The sequence below is a fragment of the Catharus ustulatus genome, chromosome 15 (genome assembly GCF_009819885.2).
Source record: "Catharus ustulatus isolate bCatUst1 chromosome 15, bCatUst1.pri.v2, whole genome shotgun sequence".
NCBI lineage: Eukaryota > Metazoa > Chordata > Aves > Passeriformes > Turdidae > Catharus > Catharus ustulatus.
The window spans coordinates 18,149,006-18,167,673 of NC_046235.1; the positions used below are offsets into that span (position 1 = coordinate 18,149,006).

General features: G+C 47.3%; 1 protein-coding gene across 7 annotated transcripts in view; it reads right to left on the reverse strand.

Annotated features, from left to right (window-relative positions):
• Nucleotides 1-18,668, reverse strand: part of PWWP2A (PWWP domain containing 2A) — a 40,259-nt gene that overhangs the window by 10,779 nt on the left and 10,812 nt on the right. For 2 of the 7 annotated variants that reach the window (XR_004419476.2, XR_004419477.2), the window contains exons 2-4: nucleotides 17,663-18,630; nucleotides 1,290-1,370; nucleotides 503-659 (exon numbers count right to left, since the gene is read on the reverse strand). Coding sequence is in view for 5 of the 7 variants with exons in the window: in XM_033072823.1 (XP_032928714.1) it covers nucleotides 16,935-18,630 (1,696 nt within the window). In the remaining 2 variants the exon portion in view is untranslated. Of the gene's footprint in view, nucleotides 1-502; nucleotides 660-1,289; nucleotides 1,371-5,941; nucleotides 8,561-15,786; nucleotides 15,866-16,706; nucleotides 18,631-18,668 lie in introns of those variants that run through there. The other 5 variants (XM_033072823.1, XM_033072822.1, XM_033072826.2 and 2 more) reach the window with 5 other exon arrangements.

An 18,668-nucleotide genomic window follows, 5' to 3' on the forward strand; every position in this document is an offset into this window, starting at 1 on the left:
CAGTGGCTGCCTTGGCTATTGGGTGTCATCTCCAATTCATTTCAGGAAGTCTCTGTGTGTCTGAAATTCAGGAGTTCCAGCCTTTCACTGAAAGGAAAAGCCTTTCCAGGCACAGCAGGTTTGGTGTTTTAATGTCATTTTTGTCCCTGCAGCTGTGCAGGTTTTTTTTTATTGCTGCATTTTTAGTTTAGTTTTAGTTTAGAGCTGGGCCTGAGGTTGGATGAGCTGTGAAACCTGTGCTGCCAGAGCTGAGCTCTGCAGGGAAGGCTTGGGATTAGCAGAAATGTTAATGATCTTCCCCAAAACCTGAGCACTGCAGAGCAGAGGTGGCCCTGGTTCCACTCACCTGCAGCATCCCAGCACAGCCCTGGCATGGACAAAACTGGAACCACTTTGGAACCACCCTGGATGCTTTAATATTTAAATTTTCCAAATGATTTAAAATGTCCTTGCTCTGTCCAGTGGGTGCCTGTCCCTGGCCACACTGTGCAGTGTCACTCACCCATGGGTGCCTCTTGTGCCCAGTTACACCAGTGACCTGTTCCTGCTTCAGGGCTTCAAGGACAGCAGTTCTGCTCCTTCCACTCTGCTCCTGCTTCACCCCTTTGAAGGCCTGGGGAGCTGCAAATATTCCTTCTCAGCTGGAGACTGGGGAATTTCTGAGAAATAGAAGCAAAACAAAGCTTTTGAATTTCCTACCTGCTGTGCAAACACATCATCAAATCATTGTGCAAGTCCCCTGCAGGATGCCTGATGTGCACCTGGAGTTTTCCAATGAAGGGAAGGGCAGAGGAAGCAGGACTGCAGCTGATCAGTGTTTGTCATTTAATTGGATTGTGTGAAAGTCACTGGGAGCTGGGCATGCTGGTACTGAGGACTCAACCCCCCAGGTCATCCCTCCCTCCTCAGTGCCACTCTCCAGCTGGAGCAGAAACCTCTGGCAGGTGTTGTCTGCCACCACAGCAGTTCCCCTCTAGGCAAAACTCCAGTTAATTGCCTGAAAGTCCTTTTGAATTGTCCAAATCCTGAACAAGTGCATGGATCTTGCTTTTGATTTTTAAGTGGTTTTTTATGTCTAAACTAGTCCTCACAGCTGCCACCAGTAAAATAACTGGTGCCTCCTCCTGGTGCCATGGCCACAACTCAGGGAGTGCCAGGGAGTTTTGAGTCACACTTCTTGGATTTACAACCTCTAATGGGAAAAATCTGTTTTATGAAACACAATCTTTTAAATATAAGTGCTCTTAAACCCAACAGCTCCTTGCTCAAGTGTTCCAGCAGTTACTCACCCTCCTGGTAAGCAGCATGTGCCTCTTTTCCAGCTGGAGTGATCCATCCTCAGCTCTCCCCTTTGTTCCTCCTTCCTTTGCCTGCCAAACACAAAACCTTTCAGTACCTGACCTTTCCCCTGAGGTGTTTGCACAGAAATAAAGGGAATGTTGGTCTTGTCCATGAGCTGGGCTAAGCCTCTCCCTACAAAGAACTTCCTCCAGGATCTCCAGAACACTTGTGGCTCACACCTTCCATTTTTTGACACCAGAACTGACTCTGGGATTTGTCTCTGTTTTATGCAGAGGTTCTCACTTCTCTGTTTGTCCCCTCAGACACTTTAATCCTTTTGGCTGCAGATGGATGGAGGTTTAGAATCATGGATTGCCAGGATGGTTTGGGCTGAAAGGGATGTTAAAGCTCATCCAGTCCCACTCCCTGAAATGGGCAGAGACACATTCCATAGACCAGAGACACCTTCTATAGACCAGGAACACCTTCCACAGACCAGGGACACTTTCCATAGACCAGGGACACCTTCTATAGACCAGAAACACCTTCCACAGATGAGTTTGCTCCATCCAACCTGGCCTCATTCCAGAGCCTGCTCATGAGTCCCAAGGCCTGGCCCTCAGAGGAGCTGAACACCTGCAGTTCCCTCCATCCCATCAAAGATTTGGAGCATTTAACTTCTCTTAAAAGATAAAAAAGCAGCTCCCTATTCACATTTTCAGTTCTTTCTCCCAAAACCCCAGCCCCAAGGGAGGCAGCCAGAGGCCACACTCCAGGGCAGGGTCAGTGGGACTGACACAGGCCCAGCACAGCCCAGCAGGATCCAAAATCCCCCCCAGCTCATCCCTTGGGATATTCAGGATTTGACAAAGCACCAAGCTTTGAAGCCCAATCCTTCCCTCCCTGATTAGCACAAAACTTCCTGGGATCTCCCTGCCCCTGATTAGCACAGCCCCAGCCAGGGAGAGAGGAGAAGCTGCTGGTCACCAGTTCCTAGGCTTTAATTAGCTGTGCTATTCCCAAGGGATTACTGCAGCAGCCAAGAACCAATTATATCCCAGTGCCTCCTCTCCAACACGGGCAAAGATGCGCTGGGGCACATTTAATGTGCAGCATTCATACATTGCTCATTCACAAGCTTCCCCTGTTTGGATGGATCCCAACATTTTCTTGCTCAGCAACTTCATTTTTCCCACCCTGGGCAGGGCTGGGACTGCTGGGGGGGCTCTGGGCAGCCTTTGGCACAGGAATTGTGGCACTAAGCCAGAGGCATCACTGCCTATCCTGACAAAGATTAAAGGCTCTAAATCAACTGAAAATTAAAATAAACCCCCTTTTTCCTGATTCTGCACATTCAGTGGGAATTTCCCAATTGGAAACCATCTGCAGCTGCAGCCTGGAGTCCCCAGAACTGCACGTTTCTCTTCCATTGTTTCTCAAGGAGACAATTTACAAACCTTGCACTCCCTAAATGGATGCAGCAGGATTAGGTTTGCCTGTCCTGGCCTGGCTGGGCCCAGTGCTCTCTCCTGGCTCCCAGGACTCCCTGTCTGGTGCTCATGGGCTCTGGGAGCAGCTGCTGACCAGGACTGACCCCCTGGGAAGGATCTGGGAGGGAGCTGTGCCTGCTCTAGGACAGGCACACCCTGCCCAGTGGGTTTTTGTTCTGCCTCTGGTGAGTGAGCTGCAGCACCCCCCTCCCTGCAGACTCCAGGGAGCAGGGATGGCAGGAACAGGGATGGCAGGAAGAAGGGGAAATGCTGTTATCTCGTCTGGGCGGTGGCTGCTGGAAGAGCTTCCTAAGTGTATTCCTGAGTGGTGCTGGCGAGTGCCCAGCAGGTCCCTGGAGAGGCAGCAGGGCCAGGGCTTTTCTAATTGCATTTGTCCTATTTCCCTGAGCTCCTTTGGCTGTGACCCTCCATCCTGGGGCATTTCTCTGTCTGAGGGAGGAAGAATTGCAGTATTTGGAACTTAGGGAAAGGAGGAGGCTGCGAGCTCACCGATTTCCTGCCCACGGCTCCAGCCCTGAGCTGCCCTTGGAGAGACAGCTCTCGCTGTGCCCCAGCACATTTGTGTCCCTGCTCCCAGCTGGAATGCAGCTGAGGCCCTGGATCCTGGAGCCAGCAGCTTTTCCAAGGCAAGATGCAGCTGCTGGCTCCTGACAGGATCCTGCAGTGTTAATGCAGACGGGTGTGAAGTCCAACCCCCCCAGTTCTGCTCTCACAGCTCATGCCCAATGCTGCCTTTTTAAAGGCAGCCACAGCTGAGTGACAGAATCACAGAAGCATCATCCACATCCATCTGAGCAGTGTCAGTGTTCCTGAGCATGGTCCAGTATCCATCCCTGAACACTCTGCAGCCCCCAGCCCCTTCCCCTGACAGCTCAGAGCCTTCGTTCAGTGTTTGGATGAACCCTCCAGCAGGAACAACCTCACTTAATATTTAATGACCAAGATAACCACAGGCAGAAATTCCAGTCCCCAAGCTCTTAAGATGTGGAGCTCAGCTGAAAATCTGGATTTCGAAATTAGAACTACCCCTCCTGGGCTTGGAATATTTACCCCAAATACAGAACGTGACAAAAAACCTCTGCAGGGGTGTCCAGTCTGGCAAGCGTGGAGCACCCATGGTTTGTGCTGCAAAGCCAGCAAGGAAGGCAAAACAAAGAGCACAGAGACACTCAAGGGAAAAGCAGGAGCAGAACCATAAAAGCCGGATATGGAATGTGAATAAACCCCTGTATGACCCAGCAAACAACAGGAGCCTTTTCCTGGCTCCCTGCTCTGCCTGTGGAACACAACAGGGAGAACAAATCCCAAAACAACAGGAGCAAGGACAGGGGAGGAGGACACGAGGCCAGGGCAGCGAGGGGGAGTTTTTGCCAAGGGTTTGGTTTTGTCTGAGGGGCTCAGCTCGGGCACTGCTGCTCTTGGAGCAGAGATGGGCCCTGCCCAAAGTGCCAAAGGCTCTGAGGGCCAAAAACACTCCTCAGTTCCACAAATCCTCCCAGCCCAGCTTTCCACAAACCCTCCAGCACACAAGGGCCCCTCCGTGCAAAGCTGACACTGTCCATGAGGCACAGGAGCCCTCAGGCCCAGCCAGGCCTCAGGCAGGGCCTCACCCAAAACGCTCCCAAATACCCAGAGAGTGACACTGTGAGTTCAGCCACTGTCACCGAGCCACCATTCCCTTCAGCAATGCCCCTGTTGGTCTCACCCTGCAAGATCTAAACTCTGGTCCCTCACACTTTGGATGGAATCTCTCCAAAGCCCTCGTGCCAGAGCTGCACTTTTGCCCGCATTAAGCGTCGCCCTTTTGATGCTGGGGGCAGCAGCAAACGCCATTCGAGGGGCTTTGTGTGGGCCTTGGGTCACCTTTGTCCCTTTGCCAAGCACTGGAGTGAGGATTAATCCATGGAGTAATTGCAGAGCTCTGAAATCTGCCCGGCCAACCTCTCCCATGGCTGCGTCCCCACAGCGCCTGCCAAGGCGTGGCACAAAGGAAAAGCCATTAGCGGGCAATTACATTTCAGCAGGATTTCCCAGCCTAATGAGCATCGCCAATTCAAGAGGAGCTGCTGCAAGGCTGAAGGAATAATGAGAGAAAGGGGATGGGAGTTTCTGTAATCCCGACAGAATGAGAAACAACCATGAAGGAAAAGAAAACCATCTGCTGGAGCTGTGCTGGGGCCACAGCCACATGTGGGTGTTTGTCACAGCGATCCCAGGCTGGGCCAACAGCAGCACTCCACACTTAGCTCCATGTGGGGGAAAAACTCCTTTTTATCTAAAACAGGTCACTGCAACAAGCCCTTCCCAGCAGGGTTAGTACCCTTGGGTGAGCCACCAGCTCCTGGCATCTCTGTGCTGTAAAAACACCCCGTGCCACAAAACCACCAATGCTTCCTGGAAATCAAAACTTTCTAGAGGTCAAGTTTACTCAGGCAGCTTATTTTTAGTTTACAATTCAATTTAGGGAATGTTTCTTTACAGTACCAAAAATGCAAGTGGAAAAAACATGTATAAATGCTGCCTTCCATTTATTTGATGGCAAAGCCATTCCATAGAATCATGGAACCACCAAGACTAAAAATGAACCTTTCAAATCATCAAGTCCAAGCACCAACCCAACACCAGATATTTTGGAAAAATACCTGCTGGCATGGCCCTCCTTTGAGCACAGTGGGATGGAGCTCTGGAACAGAAATTTCCTCTCCAGCACCACCTGATTCCTGCTCCAGGGAAGGAAACCCAGCTCAGGACAAGGCAATTCCTCCCTGGATGGAGAAATTCCCTGTACACTTACCTGTGAAACTGTGAGAACTCCATGAAAACCAGCCCCAGGACTGTGTGTGCCCTTCCATGGACTGTGGCACAGCCACCAGGGCTTCCTTGGATCTGTCTCTACCACACCATCTTTTCTCACTAATTCCATTTTTTTCTACTGCTTTTCTCCAGCTGGCTGAGCATGGCTTGGGATCTTTCAGCCACTGTGGTGAAAGGTGAGGTTAGGTAGAGACTTGTCCACATGATGGAATTGCAGCAGTGGACCAGCAACCTCAGTTTAATCTTTGTTTAATCCAGAAAAACCACTTCTGACATAAATCAAAGGCTTTGGGGTCAAGGACTAATAAAGCAAGAAAGTTAAAGACATCAAAACATTATTTCCCTTTAAAAGAGCACTGAAAAAAATCAAGGCTTTATTTGAATAAATGTTACACAACATTCTTTATCATTTTTACTTCTCAGCAAACCTTAAAGGGTGAATCAGATTTTCCTCATTCAAGTCTACAAAATGAAAGAGGCATAGTGACCATTCAATATACAGACAAGAAGGTAGCACGGAGCAAAGCTTAAATATTAAGCAACTAAAGCAAAAAAGTGAAAAGCAATACATTACTGTCACTCTCTCTCATTAGAATATCCCTGACAAATTCATTTCCAAATGAAAATGTGGTTTCCAACGCAATGCTGGGAAAAGCAAGGCAGACATGAGCTCCCTTGGATGCTATTTGCTCTATACCCATATTCTCCAGTGCACACCTGCATCCCTTGGGTTAATCCCTCCTGCTTCAGCTGCTGTGCTCAGGGAGGGAGGGGAGGAGAGCCCTGGGGGATCCGGGGGCACAGCCAGGCACTACCGGCTTCCAAAACAACAGCAGGCACTCCTCAGTGCCATGTGCAACAACCCTGCCACCACAGCCCCGGGCCTTTTCCTGAGCAGAAACATTTGTGCCATGTGGTTTGGTGGCTTTTCTGTTTGGTTTTTAGGGGGAGTGGGGGGGAATGTACCTGATCAGGCCAAGCCCCCATCCACTGTCAATCCAAGCGGAGGTGAAAGGCTGGCACGGACCCGGCACCAAGTCACCCCTTGCCTCATTCACAGGTCTCAAGCTTTCAGTTCTAGTCACATCCCAGGCCTTGAGCAGGACCAGACTGCTGGGCCTCTGCCACTGGTGAAAAGGAAAAGCACTGTAGAACAAATATTCATCCAAATTTTTAAAGAAGTTTGTAGTTTATGATGAAATCCTTATGGCCAACGGTACAATTTGAATGCACTGCACAGCACTGTACAGCCTGCTCTTAAAAAGTAGGTAGTGAATATTCAATTTCTGCCATTTACAACTCAAGAATTTAGCTTTGAAAAGCAGACACTGAACCAGCACAAAGCACGAGCTGCCACACACTCGGTGTGTGAATCCCTGATGGGCCTGGCTGGGGTTTGGGGGCCTGTCCCAGCCTGTCACTTCCCCCTCTCCAATTGTTTAACAAGTATAAACCTGTTGCCAATAACAGAGTTGTCCTAACTTCAGATTTTATGTGGTTCATTCAGGCTCCAGACACGAAGAAATTGTCTCTGTGCTGACCCAGAGGCCCCTTGGAAAAGTCCCTCTGGTTTTAAACGATCCAGACAAAGACATTCTATTTTCTCCAATTGAATCAGGATATCAGTAAGGAGGAAAAGAGTTTCCTACAAGTCCTTTAATCTCTATAGAAACAGAAATTTGACTTTTAGTAGATTATGTGCACATTTTCATCTCTTCAAAACAAATATTTATTTTCCCGGGTTACACAATAAATCCCCTGCTAAGAACTTTAAAGAAATGGTTCTGCCGAGACAGTGTGCACACAATGGAAATAATTAGTGACAAATAAATTAATATTTAATAACTCAAGATTTCAGCAGCGTGTCCAGCATTCCCAAGCTCCACTGAAGTCAGTCTTACCCAAGACCTTTGTGGGAGGGGAATAAAATGGATAAAACCCAGTGGGTTTCTTTTTTTACTTTTTTGATTTACAGCTTTTCAAAGAAGTCAACTCAGATCAACAACCATCAGAAACTCTAATAAAACCTTTGCTCTCTACTAGTTACCTATCTGAAAAATATTTATGTCAAAAGGAAAAAATAACCCATGATTTGAAATAGAAATGCCATCCCATTGAATCACTCTCCACTCATGATTCCCATCCTGTTATAGGATTAGAAGCACAACGCTGCTCTCTGCCTTGTAGCCCCTCTCAAGCTTATTTCACAACCCTCAATTCCCTAAGTGTTACAATAGCATAAATAAAATGCAACCATATTCACACAGAAGGAGCTTTCCCATAAAACAGAGATCCATGGAGTTTGTGGTCACTGTCCTTTCCATCACCTCTATGGGAAATGTTGGTCTCAATAGCAGGACTGTTCATATTTCACAATACAACTGGGTTTGGACATGCTTTGATCACAGATCACAGCTCTGCTAACACCTGCACTAAATACTAACTAAGCCTCAGAGAATGGAAAATTGCAATGCTAAAGTCAAGAATTAAAAGAAAAGTTCAAAAGTTACAGTCAACTTCCCAGGCAAATTGGCTCCATCACTGGCACCTCTCAAAACATACAAAGTGACTGTCACATTACAAAAACCCCAGTTTTATCTGCAGTGAGTCTTCATCCTAAGAATTCAAGTGGTTCCTTGCATGTAAGTGTCATAGAGTCTTTCGTCATTTCATGCGTCATTTATTGCAAAAAAGTTTTATAAAATATTTCCTAACATCTTTTGAAATTTTAAGGAAAATGTACATTAGGTACAGGCGCCCTAATGGTGCGAGGGGGAGCTTTAACATCTTTTACCCCCTTTCCCCTTCAAAAAAAATGTTTACTACTTGGTGAAGATTTCAGAGGAAAAATAGGACAAGTCAGTCTCAGATTTCTCTCAGTCCTGATGAGCTGGTGCTCTTCGTGGCAGTGTAGTGAGGTTCCATAAAAACAGCGGGTCATTAGTGTCTCTGAGCTGAAAAGGGGAGAGAAAGGGAACATGGTTAAATGTCTTCCAGTACATATTGCAAAAGTAGGTAAAGCAAAAGCTGAGGTGGCCAGGAAAGTTACTGGCTCGCCTGCTTTGTGCATCGTGTGCAGAAGACAAAAAATAGATTGACATTATCACAAGACAGACACAAGTGAGCAAACTCCTCCGGGGCTGGGCTTTGAGGAGGAGCCACAGAACCAATCTGTTACATCTCACCCCATTTCAGCATCCAGAGAGAATTCCAATTGTAAAGACAATAAAAGACAGCTCAGGAAGCAGGGAGATTAATTCACAAAATCTATACATTGATGGCAGTTCACAACACAAAGCTGAATCTGACCCTGCAGTGCCCTCCCACACGAGAGCCTGAGGGAGCACAGAACTCTAAACCTGCTAATGGGGCTCCTTCCCCATGGCTGCCTCTGTTTTCCCATTTACTCCACAGAATGGGAATAAATTATGATAAAGCAGACAGGAACAGCCCAAGTACTGAGCCCTGCAGGAACCATCACCAGTCAGCCACCAGTTCTTACTGGGAGGAGGGAGAGGCCCTGGCACAGATTGTCCAGAGAAGCTGTGGCTGCCCCAGGGTCAGGCTGGACAGGACCTGAGGCAACCTGGGCTAGTGGAAGGTGTCCCACCCATGGCAGGGGTGACACTGGATGAGCTTTAAAGTCCCTCCCAGCCCAAACCTGTCTGGGATTCTATGGAGAGAGTGACTGAAAAGCTGAGTGACAGCTCAATGTCTGTGCCACTGAACCCCCTGAGCTTCCTGAGTGCCATTGTCTGTTTGTCACCATCCCATGGGGTCACTCACTCCATGTGGGATCTGTGGGTCACTCACTCCATGTGGGATCTGTGCTCTGTGGGATCTCCAGTGAGCTCACAGGTTCCAGTGAGCTCCATCCAACTGCTGCAGGCAGAATCCCACACAATCCCAGGATCACACAGACCCCAGACCCTTCCAGATCACTGAGTCCCACCTGTGCCTGACCCCACCCTGTCCCCAGCCCAGAGCACTCAGTGTCACCTCCAGCCCTTTCTTGGACACTCCAGGGATGGGGATCCAAACCTCCCTGGGCAGTTCCAATCCCTGAGCCCCCTTTCCATGGAGAAATTCCTGCTGTGTCCACCCTGAGCCTGCCCTGGCCCAGCCTGAGGCCGTTCCCTCTCATCCTGGATGCCTCCCTGGCTGTCCCCTCCTGTCAGGGAGTTGTGCAGAGCCACAAGGTCCCCCTGAGCCTCCTTTTCTCCTTCTGAGCCCCTTCCCAGCTCCCTCAGCCCCTTCCCTGTGAGCCATCCCAAGGGACTGCCCCAGGAACAAGGTACAAATGTGTGTCAGGACAGGCCCTGACACGAGCCAGGCCTTTCCTGCCTGCCCCACTGAACTCAGCTCACACAGCCTTTTCCTGGCAGCCTGCACTGCCTTGGGGATTCTGATTTTTCAATGTGAACATTTTCTCAATCCCTTTATTCACTGCTGTCCAAAGAGAAGCTCTGCCTTTGAAAGTCCTGGCTTTTATCTCCAAAGGAAAAGCAGAAGGACACCAGGCAGCCATGGAGGGGGAGAAAAGGCACCCCAGAAGGACAAGGGAAACAAAAATAGCAGCACATCCCATCAGGGATTAAACCTCAAGGCCAGGAGCCCAAATTTAAATAGCTACAGTAACATTTATGCACCTTCCTGGGGGATAAAACTGTGGAACAGGAGACACAAAACTCTATTTCCCTGCTACAGATTCCATTTGTAACCAGTGGAGAAGAGGGAAAGGAGGCTGCTCTTCCAGATGATGAACTAAAAGCAAGAACTGTTTCTTTTACAGCCTTCAGCAGCCACCAGGAAAACAAAGAGCAGCAACACATTCTTCCCTTTAAGTGCCTAATTGCCTGAAATACATGACACAGTATCAAGAATTCCTAAAATGTGGTCAAACCCAGATTTTTCCAAATAAATGTATCAGAAGAGATTATTCCTAAATCCCTCAACACTTGAAATACCTCAAAGAAAGACTTTTCTTTTTCATTAACTAAACTCCTAACTAAACTGACTACAATTCTTTCAAAAATAGTTTTTGTGGCTTTAGTTCCTTTTCACCAGAGCTGTTAAATACCCAAACTGGCACCATGTGCTTTAAAATCCTGAAGCACTGCAGAGGTGCAATTAAACCCCAACATTTCCTAAAGCCAAACAAAAATCCTACATATTACTAAATAAAAAATGATGCTAAATTAGCATTTAAGCAAATATTTGGTTGGAATTGTATCTGCTTATTTTACTGACAAAGCAAGATCCCTTTGTGCACCTGTTAAAGGAGGACAAGGACAATTCTGGCACCTGAATTTGCTGTGATTCTGTTACAGAACCTCAGCGCAAGCACTTGCCTCCCAAAGCACATTCCCAGCACATGCCTGGAGTGTAGGAGAATATTCCTTACTCATCCTGCATATTTGGCATCCAAAACATCTGTAAACAAACATGAAAACTGACCTAGATGTGTTTTTTTCTAAAGAACAACCTGATTTCAAGTTGCACAAATGACATCAGCCAAGCAGGAGGCTGCACACAGAGGGGGCAGTGCAGATTTCCTCAGATCAAACTTGGATTATTCCAAGTGTGATTCCTGCAGGTGTGAGCAGGACACAGAGGGCACAATCCTCTGTTACAGACATATTTTTGCAAAGATTCTGTTTTTCCAGAATCAGCCTTGCTAATGACAAAGTGACAGGACAGATCCATCATCCATTGCTTTTCAAACCCTGCCATGACACAAACAGCACCCAGGGTTTCACTGTCACAAATGCAATCAATATTGCAGTGCTTGATTTCAGCTCCCTGCCTCGGTTTCTGTATCATTTCCTGTCCCAGCTGCAACAGAGCTGAGCCTCCCCTGTGCCTCTGCCCCATCCCACAGGGAGTCACACACCTGGAATTTCCTCAGCTCACAGTCTTCTCTTCCTCCTCTGCACTCAGGGATGGAATCACTGGCATGGAAACAGAATTCCAGCTGTTCAAAATGTGCCTGGTCCTGATTTGGGAATAACTTATCCAAAGAGCTCAAATAAACCCCACAGATCCATTTCTTCTCACACTGAAGGAGCAAAGCCTGGATTTAAACTTGCTCCAGGGGATCCTGATTTGCTCCCTGAGCAATTGCTGCCTGCAGGCTGCTGCTGAGCTCTCCCCTCAGGCCATGGGCAGGCAGCAAGAGGAGATCAAAGGTGCCACATCCCAGGCACGAGCACAGGGAGTCACCTTTCCCAGGTTATTCCTCCTTTTTTTTTAATTTCCTTTGGCTCCCACGTGTCTCCCTGCTGGAGGTGCAAGGTGGCTCAGGTTTTCTGAAGCCTGCAAGCCCTGCTCTGTCAGCTCCTGCTCTGTCAGCTCCTGCTGCTCCCACCTCCTGCCAGGAACACCAGTGGTTTTTTCCTGTGGAAAACACGGAGCCCTGGATGTGAGCACTAAGGTGCTGCTCCAGGGGCTTATCCCAAACTGGAAAAAGCAGGATGGCAAACCAGTCACCAACTCCCTGGCACCACAGCCCTGCCTGGGAACTGCTGCTCTGCCTTGTGCTCACACAAGGGCACTTGTGTCACTGTTAAATTTATGAAAAAAAATCATAAATTAACTTAAATGACAGTCTGGAATGTATCCACATCCCAGGTAACACAGAAGATTGAAATGTATGAGTAAATCATAGAGAATCACAAGCTGCTATTAGGATCCAACAATTAAACCCCAATAATTAGAGATATTTCTGGAAGGAATTGCTGCTGTTTGGTAAAACCCATCCAAGTGTCCACAAACAGTTCTCACCACAGAGACAGATAGGTCAGACTAGACCAGGGGCCTAAAAATGCCAGGAGGGTGAGCAGAGGAGAGAAGGGAAAAGCCACCATGCAAGGAGATGTTATTTACCTAAACAGCCACCCTATGAACACCCTGCCAGGTTTGTAACTAAAATCCAAAGGTGTCCCAGAGCAGCAGCTGGGGGGGCTCAGTGCTGGCTGGGAGCTGCCAGGGATCACAACAGGATCCTTCCATCAGGGATTCAGGGGAATTTGGGGCTGGATTTTCTCATCCCCATCTCTCCAACCTGATCTCATGGATCTCATGTCAGCTACACAAGTTTTCAGTGTTGTATGTGGGTGATCACTCCATGGTCAGAAGCTTTGTTAGTTATGGAAAATTCCCTTTTTAAACAATCCTGGTCATTTTACCCACTGGATTAAGCCACCACACACTGCCATCCATCCCTTTAGGCTCCAGCTCAGCCTTCAGCTGCAGATCAGTGAGGGACCCCCTGCACTGCCTGAATTTGCTGTTCCTGCAGGAATTCACTGGAACACAATTATAAAGCAAAGATGGACTGAAATAGCCTTTCCCTGCTGATCAGTCTGCTCCTTCCCACAGCTCCTCAGCCAAGAAAGCTGCTCTGTGCTCTCACTGGCTTCACAGAACAGGCAGGACAGATGATGATGCTGAGAATGAGCTGGTGACATTTATTTTCCAAAATTCACTTTCCTATTCTACTGTGACAGTTTTAGCAGACATGAAAGAAAATCAATTCCAGGACTTAAGAGAGTTAAACAGAACCAGAGCTAAGGGCCAGCAATGCAAAATCAACTCTTGCACTTCCTCACCTGTGCTACTCTGAGCCTAACCACAGTTAGAAATTATGTTTGAAAAACGCAAAACAAAATCTTTTCAGCCTTGCACACACCTAAATCACCCCACAAACCCCACCCCAGGGTAGTTCTGTAGCTCCAAACCAAACACAGCAGTGTCTGAAAGAGAAACCAACTCATCAGAGATGATTATCTCACTGAGGTGTTGACACAAAGTTACAACTCTAATTAGAGCACTAACGAGTACCAGCCCCATTTCCTGCACTCCACACACACACACAAACACATCTCCCACTGCTTCCAGCTTTGCTCCTGCAGCCTCACACTTCAATCACCTCTGGGGAAAGAGCTCCAAGTTGTGGAATCACTGCTCTCTCTGCCAGGGAATTTTAATGGAAGCTGAAGATGTCCAGAGGAACAGAACCCTGTACCAGGAGCTCATCATGCCCTGCCCCATCCTCCCCTAAAGTGAGGTCATAAATACCCAACAACCACACCGAGGCATTGCATTAACTACAAAAGGCACATTTGCAATTTATCCCATTAAATGATGGGAAAATGAACAATCAGCCTCTCTGCTGCTGCTCTGAAGGCAGCCACAGAAGGATTGAGGTTGGAAAACACCTCCAAGTCCATTCTGTGCCTGATCCCCACCCTGTCCCCAGCCCAGAGCTCTCAGTGCCACCTCCAGGAATTCCCTGGGCACCTCCAGGGATGGGGATCCAACCTCCCTGGGCAGTTCCAATGCCCAACCACCCTTTCCAAGAAGAAATCCTTCCTGGTTCCCCCAGCACAGCTGAGGCTGTGGCACCCAGCCCTGGCACAGGGTGCTCCTGGGGGCAGCAGGGATAAATCAGGGATTTAGCAGTGATGGGAAGTGCCATGGGAGCTGTGGCACAGCAATCTGGGGTTTTAGTTTAACTAAACCAGCCCCAAGCCTCATCCCAGCCCTCAAGGCTCTGTGCCTGCCTGAAGCCCCTGGAGCTGCAGAACCCACACCAGCAGCTCCTTTGGAGTTAAAGGAGAATCAGGGATGGGAACGAAGAGATTTTCAACTCACTGTAACATGGTGCTGTACAAGGTCAATTTACCAGAATAAATCACTTGTTTGGAGCCCTGTCCAGCCTGCAGAACACAGCACAGTCACTAGGAAACTGAGGAAAGACTCAAAACTCATCAGCTACAACTCCAAACTGGCTTTAAACGCCTTCCACAAACAGTTCTTTTGAACATAAAACCACCCAAAAAACACCTCCCATACCTGCTGCTCCCCAGCAAACATCTGAGCAGACTCTGCCTGTGCCAACTGCAGTGCTATTCTAATTTTGTATGAATTAAGAGAACAAAGCTTCCAGGTCTTCTAAAGAAAAAACAACAATGTTAATACTGATTTTGCCACTGCTTGGCTTCGAGCAACTAACTCAGAACCAGTTCACTTGAGCTCTAAACCTCAAGGAAGTGGTGCAGGCACCTGACCCACCTCCCATGGGCTCCTGACTCCAAGAGCAGCTGGTTTTAGTAACAAAATACAGCTTATCTACTTAAAGAAACTGTTTCTGTTTGCAGGAGAGAATACAGAGAAGTGAAACAGATTTTTTTTCCAAATTTTTTCTTTTTTTTTTTTTTTTTTTACAAAATTTATTGTGTGTTTATCACATTCAAAAAGCATTGACCAGTGGGGCTTTTTGGGAACTGTTAAGCTGGTATATTTGGAAGCTTAATTAGCAATTAATGACTGTCAGCTTGAGGAAAATTTGAACTGCCATGGGTTTGACACTTGAGATTTCAAATACTTCTGTGGGCACAACAGAATCATTTTAAAAGGTAAAAAGAAACTGAATCCTTTGGCAAGACCAGACAGTATCATGAATATACGAAATTCAATCTTAAAACAAAAATATTTTCAGGGTTTGATGATTAAATCCTTGCCCTCATTTTCATGTCTGTTTAAATTCAGTCTGAGCTTAAATTTTGACATCTGTCACGATTGCCTATGTGGGCAATTCTGGAAAAACCAGGATGAAAACTGCTTTGGGATGAGCAGCAGGAGACTCTTCACAAGGCATTGCAAGGCTGAAGCAGGAATGGGCTGGAGGACACAGGAATTCACATGGTCAGGTAAGGACCAAAAGGCACAGCAAAAAAAAAAAAGTCAAGTGCATTGCATGAAAATGCCCCAATAGTGAGCAAAAACCATGCAAGGAAAGCTGGAATGGCAGTGGAGAGCAGCCCTGAGTGGCTCTGAGATGGAAACTGAAAACTTTCCCCACTGCTCCAGTGACATTATCCATACTCAAATATATGGCCCAAAAGGTAATTTAGGGAGAAATTTAATCAACTTTCCAGAAAGCCCTCTACAGAGCTGGTTCTGAAACAAAAGGGACAGATAAATAATCATCTCCAAATTAAGAAGTATACCAGTAGTATTTACATCAAGCACTTCATCTTTAAGAATGCATGGAAAAGGACAATTTACTTTTTAAGGGTGTCCTCTAAATCCGGCATACAGATAAAATACTCTGACATCCTGGATTTGTTTCAAAGCTTTTTGAGAAACACACACAAATAATTCAGATTTAGTCAATTTTATTTACAGTTTGTTTTTTTACATTTCAGAGCATTACACAATTACATATCTCATTTTTCTGACCTGCAAACAGATACCTTAAACGGAAATATTAAAAAAAAAAAAAGAAAAAAAAAAAGAAAAAAAAAGTTAGATACATCCAAAATGCAACAATTACACATCTGACAATTCACAAAGTGTAATTTTACTAGGACGTATCCTAAGAATTTAGGAACAACCAGTCAGGAGAAAATCTGACCAATTTCAGCAATTGATTATTTACACATTCAAAACAAAGCCTCTCTTAAGCTAAACCTCCAGGCAAATGGCCTGAAAGATTTCTTCAGGAAGAAAGACCAGAAAGATTCACACCTATGCAGCATTAACAGCCCTTGATCCCAAACACTGAGGCCTCCTCAGCTTTGTCTTAGAGCTACAGGCATCCCTCAACTTCTCCGACCCTGAAGTGATTTACTTGTGCCCCCATGTGCATAGAAAGGTTGAGTGTTTAAGTGGTCACTACGATAAAACCCCATTTAATCTGGTCTTTAAGTCACTCAAATTCTTCTTCCTTTCACAACTCCAATGCCATGGAACCCGGCCTGCCCAGAGAGCAGAGCTGAACCCACCGGGGCTGGCCACACTAAATCCATTAGAGACTGGGTTAAAAATTATCTTTTAAAGACCATTTAGACAAGGCTTACATTTCTACACTTCCCTGATGGGCCACCTAATAAAACAAAAAAAGTCACAGCTACTACTTTCATCCCTCGTGTCAACCCTTGGCCACACAGAACTAGTTATATACTGGGTAGAAACTACTAAAAAATTCCCTGCAAATCAGCTGCCTTCCAGCTGAGGCTATGGCTCCTATGCATCGGGTGGTTGAGGAGGTTTGGTTTGTATTTTTTTTTTCATTTTTTTTTTATCTTTCTCTTTAAAAAAAAAAAAAAATTCTCACTTGAAAAATCCCGCAGTCCTCACTTTTAGGCTAATTTTGCTTGGTTTGGAACCGTCACGAAGCGCTAGGCACGGCACGAGCCCCGTGGGAAAAGAGCAGTCAACCGAGTGCAACTTGTGCCCCTGCCTGGTCCTGGGGCAGGTCTCTCTAACCTGGCTGGGGTTTGGTGGAGCCTCCAGGTTTCTTGCCTACCTTACTCGCCACGTTCACGTCTCAAACTGCGTCAGCAGGGCCCGCACCTCGGGCGTGAGCTGCTTGGCAGCCTTGGCTGCCTCAGTGACGGCCTTGCGGTACAGACCCTTTCTCTTCTTATTAAAGCGCACCTGGAAGCTTTCTAAAAAGGGGGAGAGCTGTGCAAGAGCAAGGAAAGACGTGGTGGTGGAGCCAAACCATGAGATACGAGCCTCCTGGCGCACCAGCAGCCCGCTATCCTTGCGGCTCACAGTTATGGTAAGGATACGGGCCGGCCACCAAGGGAAGCCATAAATCTTGGCCCAGACAATGTCCCCTACACATACGGTCCTGCCATCTGGTGTGACACATTTAGAGACGTTTTTGGAAAAGACTTCTGTTTTCAAGGAATTACTGAGCTTTTTCTCTTCCTTCGAAGAGGAGGAGGAGGAGGAGGAGGAGGAGGAGGAAGGTGCATGCATGCTGCCTGGAGGAAAATCAAAGCTTTCAGTAGAGCTACACTCAGAGTTGGTGGATTTCAAATCATCTGTGCTATCACTACTACAAACTGACGCACTGGAAGAGTCAGATTTCTTTTGATTAAGGGTCATGTAAACCGTTATATTGCTTTTGCTGCCTCTCTTGCCCAGTGTCTGCTGTTCATCCTGATCAACAGTTACATGCACTTCACTCGTGTCCTGAACCTCACTGCTGGCCTCTTCGGGGCCTTCTGAGGGGCTCTGGCTTTCTGAAGGGGCCTCACCTGCTGAGCGGGTGGAGGAGCAGCGAGACTGGGGCTTAGTTGCCATCTTGCCGCTCCGAATTTTCTCAAGTCCTGTCTTGAGGGAAGAGTCATTCTCTTCGTTGCGGTACCGCTGGGGCTTGAGGCGCAATCGGGGCGGGAGGGACCCTGAGCTGGTGTTCTGCAGCCGCCGCGTGAAGTGGACCTTCGAATGTGCATTTTTGGAAGAGGAGGTTGCACTCTGCTTCTTTTGTGCCTTTTCTTTGGCCATTTTCAAGACTTCCCGAGCTTTCGCATGATCCATGTTTTTGCTCTGGAGAACTTTTTTTGTGTTTAACTGCGCTTTCGAAGTGTTCGCTTGTGCGGAAACTTTAACCACTCTGCTTCTGCTGTGGGCAATATTTGAAACCTTGACCACAGCGTTCCTTTTCTGGCTTTCGTTTTGGCTTTTTCCATCCACCTTATGGTCAGTCTTAAGTTTTTTATTCACAGTAGTCACGCTCTCGTTTCTTCTCTTTTTACTATCCTCATATTTGGAAGAGTCACTTGCATTGCCACCTTTCTTGATCTCCTTTTTCTCTGCCACCACGCTGTTTTTGCACTTGTCACACAGGACCTGCCGGGGCCGTAGTTTGATGGCGTTCATGATGGAAGTGGGTTCCTCCCTGTACATTTTCCGCTTGGGCCGCTTGATTTTCCGGGGTGGAGGCTGAGGTATTGACTGGTTATAGGTGTCCCTGATAAACAAAGGAGGAGGGTATGGTGCTCCCTCGTGAAAGAGAGGAGGTGGTTTAGAAGTCCAAAGGCTTTTAGCTATGCTGGGCTCTGATGGCTGCGTGAGGGAGGAGTCGTCAGGGACGGCAGCGTCGGCCTCGCACTTCACCTGCGCCTCCTCTTGGAATGGTTTGCTTTGGAGCTGCATGGCTTCAGGTTTGTCCTTGTACTCCCTTTTAGGAAATATGGTCACAGGGATTCCATGGGGGCCAAACCTTAAAGAGAGAGGGGAAAAAAAAAAAAAAAAATTTCA